The 14692-nt window shown below is 46.3% G+C and overlaps 1 protein-coding gene across 3 annotated transcripts in view; it reads left to right on the forward strand.

Moving 5' to 3' along the window:
* syt7b (synaptotagmin VIIb) overlaps window positions 1-14692 on the forward strand; it is a 57829-nt gene that overhangs the window by 8055 nt on the left and 35082 nt on the right. The window contains exon 1 of one of the 3 annotated variants that reach the window (XM_029845929.1): window positions 8729-8768. The exons of the other annotated variants lie outside the window; for them this stretch is intronic. Coding sequence (XP_029701789.1) covers window positions 8744-8768 — 25 coding nt within the window. The 5' untranslated portion in view covers window positions 8729-8743. Of the gene's footprint in view, window positions 1-8728; window positions 8769-14692 lie in introns of those variants that run through there. 3 annotated transcript variants of the gene reach the window in all.

Consider the following 14692-nt stretch of genomic DNA (forward strand, 5'->3'; position numbering starts at 1 on the left):
GGAAATTCTGATGCAAATCAAACCATCAACACCGTATTAATCAGCGATATTGCACACTGGATATATTCTGATGTTTTATAGAGTTCATTTCATTTCACAGCAACACTCCATTCTGATTCAGGAGGATCCCCCCCCCCCCCACACACCACCACCACCACCACCATTTTGAAATAAACCTTTTGGGTGGGGGGAATTATTGAAATGGGAGGAGGACAGACAGAGTCATGAAAAGAATTGCTGGGCATGGCTGGTGTGTTTCCTGGTTGTTTACTGGGATGGATGGATGGATGCTGCAGCAGACAGAACTACAGCCCAGTCAGTGTTTATTAATACATAAATGCTTTTAATGTTTTAGAGGAACCATCCACGTGTGCTGTTCCCATCTGGACAAAGAGGTTATTCCATTTGACATCCTGGAAACTTGCAATGGAAATAAACTATTATAATATTAGGCGTAGCAAGATGCTGAGCAGCAGCATTATTATTGTACAGGTGAGCCTCAGGCTGCCCATGATCAAAGGCCTCTAGAAGGTGCAGTTTTACTGTGTTGGGGGTCTGGAGGGGTGAGAAAACCAGTCAGTGTCTGGTTGGACCATTTACCTCATGCATCTTCACAGAGTTGATCCGGTTGATGATTGTGCCACTGCTCAATGGCTGTGGGACGTTTAGTTGTTGGAACTTGGCAGGAACTGTCATTCACGCTGATCCAGCGCGTCCCAAACATGCTCAGTGGGTGACGCGTCCCTAAGTCTGCTGGTCATCCAAGATCTGGGATGTTTTCAGCTTCCAGGAATCATGTACAGATGTTTGCAAACTGGGGCCGTGAAGCATCCTGCTGCAACATGAGGTGATGCTCGTGGATCAATGGCACAACAAAAGGCTCCACAATGGGCCCCGAGATCTCATCACGCTACTCTGCATCTAAAACGCTGTCAATAAAACACACCTGTGTCGCGACATCAGCCAACCTCTCACCCACACCACCTGTCTCTGCCCTGTGCAGTGAAAACTGGGATTCATCCGTGAGGAGAACACCCAAGACAATAGTTCCGTTCCAATTCAAAAACCGGCTCGAAAGTCCCTTGAAATGGCGCGGCTGTGACATCCAGAGCAGGAACAGAGACGCAGGAAAGGTGTCGAGGTCCCACGAGCGTGGAAGACAAATATTGATCTTTCCTCCGTGTGCTGCTTTACATACAGCTGTGAGTGGATCTGAGAGGGTGCAGCGTTTTTAAACTGAGGATGAAGGTGATCCAGGCCGTGGCGCGGCAGGTGTCAGGATCACACTCAAGCGCTCACGTCCAGTCCAACATCGATCGCTCCATCGTGTGGCATCTGCTCCAGTTTGGGCTCCTGTTGTGCAGAAAATATGCTCCGTTGTAAATGATCTGTTAGGTCTCTTTTGTCGTTTGAGACGGACAACACAAAACTCCCCTTCGGGGCGGGGAAGCTCACGTCCGCATTCATTTATTTAACGAGCAACGGGATACTTTCTCTCACGCTCAAGGAAGGAACGGAACAAATGTTTCAGCGCAGCAGCAAATATCAGTGAAAGTGAGTCACGGATGTGGAGCTGCGCCGGACAGAATAACTCGTCTTCCGGTCCCGCTGCCTCTGCCGCGGCTCCTTTATCTCTCTGGGCTCTTTGGTGAGTCACCTTGCATGTCTGAGTAATTACACACACCCACAGATGTGCACATGCACAACAACAACAACGCAGACACAAACAGACGTGCGAAGAACAGACGGAACAATTGATTAAAGTGGCTTTGTTGTAAGCGAGACAAACTTCGATAGAGGGGCCTGCGGTGTGGGAACCCCTGAAAGGATGAAATGGACGATCTGCCCAAAGACTCCGGACGTCGGAGTCTCAGGCTGCTCTTGTTGAGTTTGTTTTCCTGTTTGCTGCCGGTGTGTTTGGACGCCTTTGCAGAATTCAGCTATCTGTCCTCATGTCCCTCGCCCGTGCCTTGTTTCCTCCCCATTTTTTCCTTTTTTCGCCTTTTTTTTCACTGTCCATCATTTGTGGAGGAAGCCATCATGTTCCACATATCAAACTTCATTTTTATCTCACCAACTTTAATTGTTGGTCTAATTAATTTCACATTAAGTCCCCCTCACATTGATTAATGGACATCAGTTGTGGAACTCCAGTCAACACCACATGACAACTGAAATTTGTAACCTCGTTATGATCGTGCAAGAATGTGTCCCATTAGTGGAGTCGAAGAGGCTCCGAGCGAGAGGTTTGATGACTTTGGAACACTGAAAATAACCTTAAATAATCAGGATTTGACTGATTGTTCCAAGATCATCTTCTATAATTTACAGAGGAAGATCTTTGATATTTGCAAAAACGCTGATTTAACCCTCAGAAATGACTGAATGAGTTGTGAATCCTCTAACCTGAAGCAAAGGTGGTGCAGAGAGATTTAAATATGCTTTCGCTGCTCCGTCACACTCCGACTTTGCTTGAGAATGACATTGACGTGGCGCCGCGACCGTATATGTAAGACACGTCTTGGCAAACTTCCTTTAATGTCTTTAATGTCATCTATAATATATACAAGATCACATGGTCCAAATTTTATTTTGTCCTTGAGGATCATGCCAGTGCTGAAAATGGGAACGTGTCTCCATAAATAGAAGCATCAAAAAGTCTTACGCAAGGCAGCTTTTGATTAATTTAGACCCTGAACAAAGGAAATGCAGTGTAAAGAGTATAAATACGTATATCAAAACTCTGGGCGGAAGGGGGAGGAGTCAGAGGGAAGAGACCTCCTGCCAGGTTCTGTGGAACATCTCTGTGTGCGGCTGAAGGTGCCGCAGCTCCTCCGAGAGTGTTGCCTTCTTGCATATTAAGTAAACACGGCCAGGACGCACCTGGCAGCAGCAGGAAGTTGCTGCAGTAATTCCATTAAAATGATCCCGCTGTTTCATCCAGAGATGAGAAACCGCTGCCATCTTCTATCTGGTTCCGTTCGCCCACCGACTCGCACACATCTGACGCAAAGAAATAACAGGATCAGAGCGAGGATCAAAGGGCTCGTACGCACGATGACGAGGTGCGTCGGGTTAGCATTGTCGAGCTCCCCCCCCATGGGTGTAGAAAAAGAGAGCTTAGCTTGAAGAGCTTGACTCCTCTTATGAATTAGATATGACATATTAGAGAGTGCTTTGAATTAATTATGATAAAGGATTCCAGCTTCATTCCAATATTATAATGGGTTACCTTGACAAAGGGCTAATTATTTACAGGGTGCGGCGGGGCCACACGTGGTTCTGTTAAGCTCCATTTTATTCTTTAAACACATTATGTTACACAGCAGTTGGCATATTGAAAGAGGGATAGTAAATGTCTTTCTTTTTTCTATTTTAAGACGCGCAGCCTTTGAAAATCGAACTGAGGAACGGAGCTTTCAGGTAAAAGACGTCGGCGCACTGGCAGCCTGGATTTGTAATTGACTGTTTCCAAAAACGGAGTGACAGCCGGAGACGCTCCGAGACAAAAGGACGGCATCACAATGGAAACTCTGAAGCAGATAGACGTGTCATAACGCATCACTCATTTCAGAACTGTACCCTTCTGAGTAGTCCAATGAAGACATAAATGGGGGGGGGGGGGGGGGATTTCTGCAGCCACAGGTGAGGGAGACCTGCAGCTGTATGCAAACCAAGGCACACGTTCACACAGAACAAAGGACCAAATAAACACGGGAGGAACGCGTCGGCACCTCCTGGCAGGAAGCCACAGATCCACTGAGCTCGGAATGCTAATAACAGGAAATTTTGAAACAGATTTGCGTTCTTAGCAGGTAGCTCTTTCAGCTTTATCAAGAGGTCAGCGCACAGTGTGAGGCTTCCTCATCACAGATAATGATGTTTATTACCCCAACAGGAAGTTATTTAGTCAAATTTGTGCACAAGCTGGGGAAAAATGTATATGTTAAGTCTAAAAATAACAGGGTGCTGTCAGGGTGATCACCGCCCCTGCGGTTACTGACGGTGATTTCAAGGGCAGTATTCAATTAATTGGGTCCAAATCATCCTCAGCCTTGAATGAATATGTGCCTCGGTGCACAAGGTTAAACATTTGAGAGCTGGAGAGAATGCCTGCCTGCTGCAGTGTAGCCGCAGAGATTTCCCAGCGCATTTGCCTTTCAGAGCTCAGTCCTGATCAGCATTTAAAAATACTCGCTAATTACTTTAAATCAGTCTGATAAACCGGCTATTGAGCGGTAACCGAGCGTGGCTTCTCAGCTGAAAAAACACAAATTAGTTCCTTTGTGAGGCAGATTTACAGGTTAAATGAACAACTCGTGGGCTGCGGGCGGTTAGCGTTAGCATTAGCAGGGGTGTATTCCTCACCGGTGTGACGTGCAGTCATGTCTTTATTCTCTGTACGGGGAAAATAAATTACAGCTCCACAGATTTCATTGTGGAAGATGCAATGTTGTCACACTAGACACCCCGTTAATAGGTGCAAGCAGCATATGATGCTGTGGGTGGATGATAAAAAAAACCAACCTGCAGCTTTTGGCTGGAGTCACCTAATTATCTGTACGATTTGTCATAATATGGCAGAGACGGATCAAACATGATAGAGCTTCACCTCTGCTCTCTCTGACACTCGATCAAACAAACAGGATGCAGTAAATTCCATCCTGATGGAGAACCAAAAGGAAAACAGCACTAAGTCACACGTGTATGTTTAAGCCATACGAGCCTCTGAGGGATTAGTCAAGATTAAATAACCCAGAGGGCAACAAGAAGCCAACGTACACCTTAGAGAATTGATGGAAGCCGACTGGATGGACGGAAAGAGGGAGAGAGGCAAGAACGGTGGACTGGGAGAGACCGAAATAGGATGTTTTATTAGAAATATCAAGCCGGCGCTCAATGGAGTGATCCAGTTCATTTAAAAATGCGTGAATTAGCGAATGAGTTCATGATTCGGAGCCTTTTATCAGGTCATTACTCTCCGGCGCCTCTCTGGCTCATTTGAACCCAAACCTACTCTTCGTTGGGTGTGGAGTGGAAACACATTCTCCTCGTGCTTGTGTTCACAACCTTCAGCAGTTTTCAGATCAGCTCACACTCAGTCCTCAGCGCACAGCGAGTGCGTTTACTCCTGGACTCCCCAAATCTGTTACGCAACAGTCAGTTTCTTCTTCCACATGTTCTTTTGGGTGTCCCAGCTGATTTTAAAGTAGATGCTCTGACAACTCCTACTTACATTAAACATGTCTTTTCCTTTATGGGGTCATTGCCATAGAAACACTGGAGATTCAGATTTATGGGATGAAGCTTTATAATGCAGGGATATGGGAGCGACCAGTTTAAACTGAACGAGAGTGTAACAACTTCAGGAATGAGGTGTGACACAAGCGTATTTCCATTAAAGGCTCGCAGTCAATGTTTATTGGTGTTTGTCCATATCTGAGGTTTACAGCACATTAAACCTTGAGAATTAAGATGGAGGAATAACTGAAACCAACAGGAGACTCTCACGCCTTAATATTTTGTCCTCATCTGACTTAATCCATCTAAGGTAACACATTCTCCTAAATGGCTACTGGCATGCCTCCAAATGGCTCTTAACCAGGAAAAATGTCCGTGTGGTAGGACGCAATTTAAATGCAAAGCCCGTGAGGTAATTCCAGGTCAGTGGAACCAAAACACGGCGAGGGGGGAGGGAAAAAAAAATCTATTTTTTTGTCCCACGTGGGTTTAGTGGGATCAAAACAATGTCCCTTGTGATAGGAGGCCTAATCACACTGTCTCAATAGAGATCAAAGCAAACTATGTTATTTTCGGCTGGAAACCATCAAACTGAAGTAATTTCGACACACAGATCGGTATTTGGTTTCTGCCAGGATGAGGTAAATAATTTGTTGCCATTGTTGCCATCATTTGACAAAAGAGCCGTTAGCAGCAGCGCTATTGATTTGCTGCTTCCGTGGGCATGCTGGCTCTGAAGAGATGTACTCCGCGTCCTCTAAAACCTCTTAAAAGATATTAAAGGTATCTAATTATCTCAGGAGGCTTCGATTCATCATGATTGATCCTAATTTTAGAATATTAGTCTTTGATGCTATCTTTCCGAGATGAAAGAGACGCCTCGAATAAAAAACTAAACAAATAACTGAACTAAAACAGAAGGATCTGCATCACATGACCCGGAGTGGCAGCGAGTATCTGAGCCAGGGTCCAACCTCCCTTAAATTAAAAATCAATAAAGGACACGGAGGCTAAACGGGCTTTTTTTTTATCTTATACTTTGAAGATTCATAGCAGAACGTAACCTTTTGAAAAGAACCTTCAGAGTTTGGGGGTTTTTTTGGAACTCACTCAACAGAATCGCTGTGAAGGAGGTGCCCATTCCGGCCTCCCAGCTGACTCCATCTTTCCACTTTCATGTCACTCCCGTTTATCCATTGATAGCCGTCTCAGACGTGACACTTTTCTCCTGTGGCCTGAACCATAAATAGGACCTAAATATACAGAAAGAGTTACCAAAGCTCAAATCATACGGGTTACCTCTGAATCTTCAGCTAAAACTAAAACAGTGCATAACTTCAATCTCTTTTCTCCGGGCGCATTTTCCTCCCACTATTTTATGATGCTCCGATATGTTTGCTAGCTGAGGGTGGCGGCAGGTCGTGACGGTACCAGTGCTATAGATAGATGATGCGTTCCCGTGTCCAACCGTGGAGGTGAATTAACCGAAGCCTGGAAATGGGCGCTGAGCACATTTGCAGTGACCAGGAAGCAGAGCTCCTGGGTTGTTTTCCTCCCCCCCCCCCCGCAGGCACAATAATGAACACTCGAACCGATCAGCGTGTGGAGGAGTGCCGAAAAAGCTGAAAACACGTCTGGCTGTTTGAGCGCTTGTAATTTTGGCCTCCCGTTTTAGAATAATGGGGGTTGAAGTGTTTGTTCCTTTACTACAGGTGACCAAGCGCCGCTCCTCCTTTTTGCGCAGGCGATGATGAAGAGCGGATCGTCTGCAGGTAGCAGATGCTGTGTGCCGGAGCTCAAGCCTCCAGCCTGACAGTCAGATTTCACAGCTGTGCAGCGGTGAACATATTAGCATTTTAACTGGTGCCGCCCTTTGTAGCATTTCCATTTTAATTGCCTGGATTTTTTTTGCGTCGGCTCAGTTGTCTCGTTTGCTCCCCATTTCTTATAAAAAATGTCAGCGTTTCGCAAGGTCCGCATCTGGTCGCTAACCCTGAGGTAGGAGCTGGTACCCCGTACCCAGCTACGGTTTCCGCTACTTCCTGTGGCGTAACCAGGCCAAGAAAGGTCAAAATAATCGGAAGCCAGGAGCGGGTCTTGTTCCTCTTGCAATGACGATCAGATGTCCTCCGGGCAAAACAAAGTTGACAATAATCCAATTTTTTATGTAGTCTTTTTTTTAATAAAATACACACTTCACCTGGTGCAGCCTGTGTGTTCTGACATTGGGGTTTTCTCATCTTTTATAAGTCGTCTTTTTCAAAAGTTGGCCTCACCCGAAGAGCTGCGAGGACATTTTTGGTGCCTGATAATTTGCAGGACCTCGGGGCCTGGGGAGATAGTGGAGTGGCTCCTACAAAGACTTCCTCTTGTCAAACAGATGAGACACAGTCTTGACTGACGCTCTGACTGGTCCCGAGGCTGTTCGGAGTTCTTCCCGCTTGCTGGCACGCCGTCCTCTGCGCAGATGTGTCCAGATCAGCGGTTCCACCGCGTGTCCCGTCTTCTTTCCACGTGTTTTGTTGTAAATCGTCCTGTTCGCCTTTGCACAGTGAGTTACAGAGGTCAGTCCAAAGAGTGTAAAAAAGGCAGTCAGTCGGGCCACCAGAGAGCCAATCAGAGTTTTATGGACTTCCCTGTCAAAGACACTCAGCAGGGCAGTCCATCATCGCGCTGTGGGTCACGGGTTGAAGTTTTCCTGGGCCCAAGTGTCAGTATTTAAGTCAGGGAAGCGCTCTGCACAGTGACCCTAAAGATTCAAGACTTCCAAAAACAATACCACCACAGAAGAAGGAGGAGTTCATGCTAAATCCTTGATATGTTCATTTTAGCTCGCGTTCATCTCAGCTCACATTTGCCTGTTGTTCAGCAACTAAAAATACACTTCCCGGCCCTCTGCGTTTGTTATCTGGCATGACTGGGAATGCTGGACTGCTTTAGACAAATCTTGGAAGCAGGATGGGAAATAAACGCCAAGAAGAACTAATTAAATGTTAGCTTCAGATAAAGAAACGGATCCAGGAAATTAATCGGTGGGGGGTGTTTGCAAATATGCAGTTCCTGTTTGAGAACATGTCAGACTGATTAAGTGGAGAACATACAGTATTTATGTGGATAATTTGTCCCAGGTATCCCGTAGGAACGTTTCTCTGGCGGTGTTCTCGCTCCTGTCACATGCGCGCTGACATCACCGGCACGTCTAATTGCGACAGCACAGACCTCAGCTCGCACAGGACCAAATTAGTTGTCCAAAGCAGATTTGCTTTATCTGAAATGGCTCTTAATTGACTGCTCAAACAAACACGACAGGATGCTGCGCTGCATTAACAGCCACTCCGAACCAGTTTGATCCCAGTTTTTATGGCGTTCTCCTGGAAAGCTTCTTTCCCCCCACATTTTAAAACTTACACATTGGGTCGTTCGGAGCTTCTTCCTGAGTGTGAAGGTGAGCGAATGGTGTGTGTCCTGCGGCGGACTGTCCAGATGTGCTCTTGTCTCTGGGATGGACCCCCACCGTGACCCTACAGGTGGGTACCCTCAGAAAAAAGGATTCAACTTTACCACCGATCAGCATTCTTCTTCAGACAAAGACTTTATTTACAGTCCAATTCTTGCATTTTCTGCCAGTATTTGCTCGATTACAACACGTGTTTCCGATTCAATTTCAGTGGAATCCGTCGGGAGCTGCCTAACATTAATCCTCGCTCAGCTTAAATTCCTCAAATTAGCGTGACAAAGCGAAGAATCCCACATATAAACAGCGGCGCCGGGCTCCGTGTCCTCTTTAACAAGCTTTAAGCCTGCTCGGCTCCTCTCTGTTCTTGCCTTCCTCATGTGTTTATGTGATTAAGGTGACAGTCAGAGGGCACACTATAAAAATGCCAGTCACACCGCTCCAGGGCAAGCGCTACGCTACTGAGCAGCTGTTGCTATGTTACTGCTAGGAGGGGGAAAAATGGTGGGTGGGTGACAAGAAGTTGTTAAACTTCAAGAGGTGCATGTTTTTTCGTAAAGCCTTTTTTCAGCTTGACTGAATACAGGCTGACAGGTTCTTTTACACCGTTGAGTTGAGGAGTTATGGAGCGACGCTGCAAGGTAGAAGATGTTCTATTATTTAGCTAATCATTAGCATGTCTATTTTTAGCCAAGGCTCTGGGGATGTGGGTCAATCGGTCTTGGACCCAGACCGAAATACCTTGGCAGCTATGGATTTCCATTACACTTGGTTTGTAGAGGATGAATCTTTTTTTAATATGGCAATTTCTGGCAGAAGTACTGTCCTGCTGATGTGCGGCTAAAGCCAGGCAGGCATTTTTTTAATAGCGGTTGTATCATGAACATGCAAGGAAAAATGAAAGATTTCCACATTCGCTTAACCTTTCTTAGGCGTTTGAAATTTGAAAGCTATGAAGCTTCAGACAAAATCCGGCTTAGAGGCAAGTTTGGAGTGGACATTTGATGAAATCTTATCTTCATTATTTTATCATAAGAGCATGTAGGATAGTGTGAATATCACCCCTGAGCCTTGGAAATAGATGGAAAAAAGACAGAACTGGGACTTTTGTATGGGAACAAATGGGTAACAGTGTTTAAACGCCAGGAAAATATTAAAAACAGCACGATCAGGAATAATCAGCTGTACAAGATGATGTGAAGACTTTTTAATGAGTCACTTTCTTTGCAAACGTGCACATGGACGCCACCATTCTTGCCACTCAGGCACGACAATCGTCGGCGCTTCCCCAAAAAAAGCGCCAGGTGTCCTGAAGATGGGGCACGGGCATCCTTTTAGGCAAATCTTCTCCTCCTTGGCTCTCTGCAGGCTTTTGCAGTGAAATGTATTCGGATCCTGGCACGCTCCCACCACCGCTAGCAAATGGATTCTGTATAATAAAAACTCTAAATTGAATTCCTGAATTTCAGGGTCACCTTACCCATTTGGCATGGGCGTCTTGTTAAAGGCTTCCGACTAGTTTTCCATGGAATACCAGTGTTTCTCTGTCTGTCGGCTTGGTTGGGATCGTTTTTCTTTAATCGAATCCTTGACTGTGTTTTTGTTTGGATGGAAAATGTGGGGTTTTTTTCCTCTTCCCAAAATCTGGAATTCTCCTTAATCCTTACTTTTCCATTAGAAAACAACCAGCAGCTGCCTGCCCATCAGCACCATCTCTTTCCAGCGGATGACCATTATCTCGGGGTTCTATGTGACTCCCTGGCCACTGTTGAATAACTGAACTCTTGTTCTTTTGGCTCTGCAAACTTCATCACCTGTGTTGGGCTTTCCGGCTCAGCCGGCTGCGTCTCATTGATCCGCGTACACGGCGGCAAATCCCACCTAAATCCACCTCGCTCCAATCAAATCTGCCGGGCTTGATAAAGAAAACAAACAGGGGCCCACGCCTGTGTTGTGAACTCCGTATCAGATGAATGCGTGCGCGTTTTAAGAAAGGTTGCACCTGTACGCAGACTCTGGTTGGCGGTGATAAGCAATACGGCCGAGGCCGAAACAGCCGAAAACCAATATTTACAGTCGCAGATCGAGGGGAAGTTGCGTAATAATCAGAGTCGTGCTGATGTTGAGGCAAAGCTGTGCTCACCGTTAGCATTTGCTATCAGCTAGTGCGTACTGGCGGTAAATGTGGAAAGGATGGTGGGGGGGGGGGTCACGCGCAGCAGGTACATGCAGAGCAGCCTTTGGGGGATGTGCTGGTCGTGACGTGTGCGTTTCAGATCCTTTTCACATGTCCTGCCTGCAAATGTCCTGATTTGCTGCATCCACCAAGGAGGTTCGGTCTGTCTGTCTATAAATGGGGACAATGGGCCGAGGCGGAGCTGTTTTGGTGATGTTCTGGGTTTCAGAGGGACTTTTGACCATAAAGGAACCTACTGCATAATGCAGCCTTGTATTACGACTGTCTGTATAGACACTATACTGAGGGGGAAAGTCACAATATATGTGGGGAAACCAAGTGTTTCACTCTGCAGCACTGCTCAAAAACTGTGACTAAAGAGGAAGGGGGAGGAAAAGAGTAAATAGTAGACATGAATTCCTCAGGAGGTGAAAGACTTTGACTTATACTGTTGTTCCACCACAATCGCGTTTGCTTTTGCAGTAATTAAACCAAATTTGTCATCGCAACTTTCAGCCACTGAGCAGCTGCTGTAGAAACAACTTCAGGCCTTAAAGAGACCATTAGATCGTCGTTATTTCACAAATAAACTGCAGCGAGACTCCAAATCTCCAGCAGAAAGACAACAGTGTGAGATTTGTGTGAAACTGCGTCTGTGAAAAGGGCTCATGGGACGTCTTTCCTTCATTATGCATGATGAGCTCGAGCTCTGGCCGGCCAAACAGGCTGCGACGCGCCCGCTAACAAGTCTGCTGTCTCAGGGCTGGAAGAGCCGAATATCTCCATCAAGTGATACTTCGAAATGGAAAATTGGAACAGTAGGAATAAAGGCTGCTTCCACACTACAGGAGAAGAGATTTCTAGATGGATGCAGCTGCTGTGCACAGCAACAAAACAAGGCCAGGATTTTTGTGGAAGTTATGTGTGAAGAACGGGATTAGCATAACAACGGTGTGAAAGCCAAGGCAGCGCCGAGTTTTCGTTGGTGTGACGGTGTGTGGAAAGATAATTTTGGAAATGAAATGCATATTAAACAAACGAACCGCCGTGGAGTTAATGCAATTTTATTCACTTCCCACAAACCTACAAGCCGAACGGCGCGGTTGGAAACGCAGCTTTGCATGTCAAGGCCGGCACATCAGGAGCCGCGGCTAAACGCAGACGACAGAGGAGTCAGAAGGATGACTGCGGTGACTGATCGGAGAGAGAGCGCCCGGACAGAGGTGTGGACAGAAGAGCAGGATGAAGGAGACGGCGAGATAGAAAGTGAGGAATGGGGAAGGTTCTGTGTGAGCAATTCCTTCTTTCTAATATGGGACTTAAGCTGGGGAGCTGGAAAAGGCATCAGTGTGTTGTCCTTCATTTCGGAATTCAAAATATCAACCCGATTAGCGTAAAAATGTTCGGATCGCCTCTTGCTCCCTTTTCCTCCGTCCCCGAGCTGCATTCACAGAAACATCCAGATGACGCTCCGAGACGGATTTCCAGGTTACAGGCGGGAGGACAGGGGAGAGGGGAGAACAGGGAGCATGAAAGAGAGGAACGAAAAGAGCCCGGAGATGTTTCATTTGCATATCACAAATTAAAGGCAGAGTTATGTAATATCCCCGTTTGCTCAAGGAAATAGATGCTCATGTTCCGAATACTGACGACGTTATACCCAAAAGAAAAAGTTACATGAGTTCATATTACAAATGCTGTGTATTTCAGCGTCTAAGCTGAGGGCAAACTCTGGTGGTGAGTGCAGTTCTGGATGTTATATAACTTAAAATATAGTCTGCTGGCCTTTATTCTGCTTGCAAATGTTAAAATGATGTCAACAAGTTTGATTCAATAGGCCCACAGAACACGTTTAATGTGATTTATATATCCAGGTTCTACTGAGCATATTTATACAGCAGAACAATACAGGCATTCCAACTTTCCTGGGAAACTTGTTGGGAAAGGGGCTTAATGCTCAGTAAATTTCAGTTTCGCCCCAAGTTCGTGTATAGTTTTTTCCAGACTCCTTGAAAAATCAAAGGTTCTGAGCTTTAAATGGTAATAATCCAACTTCTTTGTGACTCTTTGCGCCTCTGAACCTGTTTACCTGCAGAGTGCTGCTGTCTCAATCCAGGAAAAGTCCATATTTAATGGCAAAGAATCACAAACCCTGACTATTTAACTGACACACCTGATGTCATGAGCTGAGGGATTCTCACCCTCTTTTAAAACCCCCCGAAAGCCAAAACGCCTCAGCTGTCCACAGTTTCTTCTTCTCACAGTCTATTTCCACTGGGTGGCCTCACTTTGTTGTGCTGTTGGCCACTTTCAATTCTAAAGAAGCCTCCCCAGCCTCCCTACAAACATTTGATGGCTCCACCTGCAGACCATCAGCCAGAGGAACGCGCCCGACAGTGTGGCGTGTCACACAGAGGTCACACAGACTGTCATAGGTTTGCGGCCCTTTGAGGCACCTTTCGCTCTCTCAGAACATCACAGTTGGAGTTTTGGATTTAGCTTCCGCAGCCGCCAAATAAGACTCGTGAGCGAGTGTTCTGTTAATGTCTGCGTCTCAGGTGGCTCCAGGCGGTGTTAAAAACAGAAGGTTCTGTCTCCTGCGGCGGCAGGGTCGCGCTTTGAAAGGAACAGAGGAATGCTTTGACGTTTCCGGGGGAGGTATTTCAGGGTTGCACACAGTCACCATGACGCTTTGGGGTCTGTCACCAAGTGAGTGGGGATTCTGTCACATTGTTTTATTGTCGTAAGCACATTTTCGGTTGTTTTCTTAAGACTTTTTTGCCGCGTTTGTCGCTTTTATCACGAATCACATCAGTTTGGTTTCACGTGAGAAACGAACTTGAACTTTAATTGAGTTGAGACGTAGAGGAATAAACCGAAGGAGACAAACCAGTTGATTTAAGCTTAAAACATCTAAACCTTGGCTTGGCTTTTAAATTTGAGGGTTTCTGAATTTAATTATCCGGTGTTTGCTGGTCTGTCTCCACTCTGAGCACAAGAATTAAGACGTTCAAATGATCGTGCAGGAACAAAGCTTCTGTGCGGTTTGGAGCGAAGACGTGGGAAATATTCTGACGTTTGAAGTAACCGACCTGCTGCAACCCTCCCCATTGATTTCTTTTTTTCCCCTCCTGACAGAACTTTATTCTCATGAAAGGGTTTCCGGTGATTCATGTGTGGAAGTGGAGCACTTCAGGTGATGCTTTCCAATGAGAGGAAAGACCGAGAATTTCAGGAGAGAGTTTCTCTTTTGGTTTAGACCAAACCTGAGGTAGAGAAGGTGCAGTTGGTAGGAACTTGAGTTAGAAGCCGCTTCATCGCACCTCTCTCAGCTTTATTGAATTCTCATAGACGAGACCAGCAGGAGACGCGATAAAAGCTTCACAAATGAACTGATCTCCAACCAGCCGGGCAGGAATTTTCTTACAGGTGAGGGAAAAACACACGCTGGGACTTCATGCCGGAGCCGGCTGTCTCCTCCACCCTGCCACACGTCACACACAGCCTGTTTCCCCAGCGTGTTGCCAGCATTGATACTAAACCGGGAGGAGTAAATAACCTAATCTTCATGGTTAATGAGCTGCGGCCATTTCTTCTTCTTCTCGGCTGCCCTTTGATGACGCCGCTGCTCTTTTACACAACCTGCTTTTCTCCATCCTTCCCCTCGGTCTTTCTGCGTAATTGGATGTCCGTGTTCCTCCCGGCGGCCGTGACTCTGCTGGCTGTTGCATGGGTCAGAGGTCACCCCCCTGCAGGGAGTGGGCCGTCCCCGAGCACTACCAGCCCCAGGGAAGAGATGCGCCCGCAGGGGTCTTAAGTGG

This window comes from Takifugu rubripes, chromosome 13 (genome assembly GCF_901000725.2).
Source record: "Takifugu rubripes chromosome 13, fTakRub1.2, whole genome shotgun sequence".
Classification (NCBI taxonomy): Eukaryota; Metazoa; Chordata; class Actinopteri; order Tetraodontiformes; family Tetraodontidae; genus Takifugu; species Takifugu rubripes.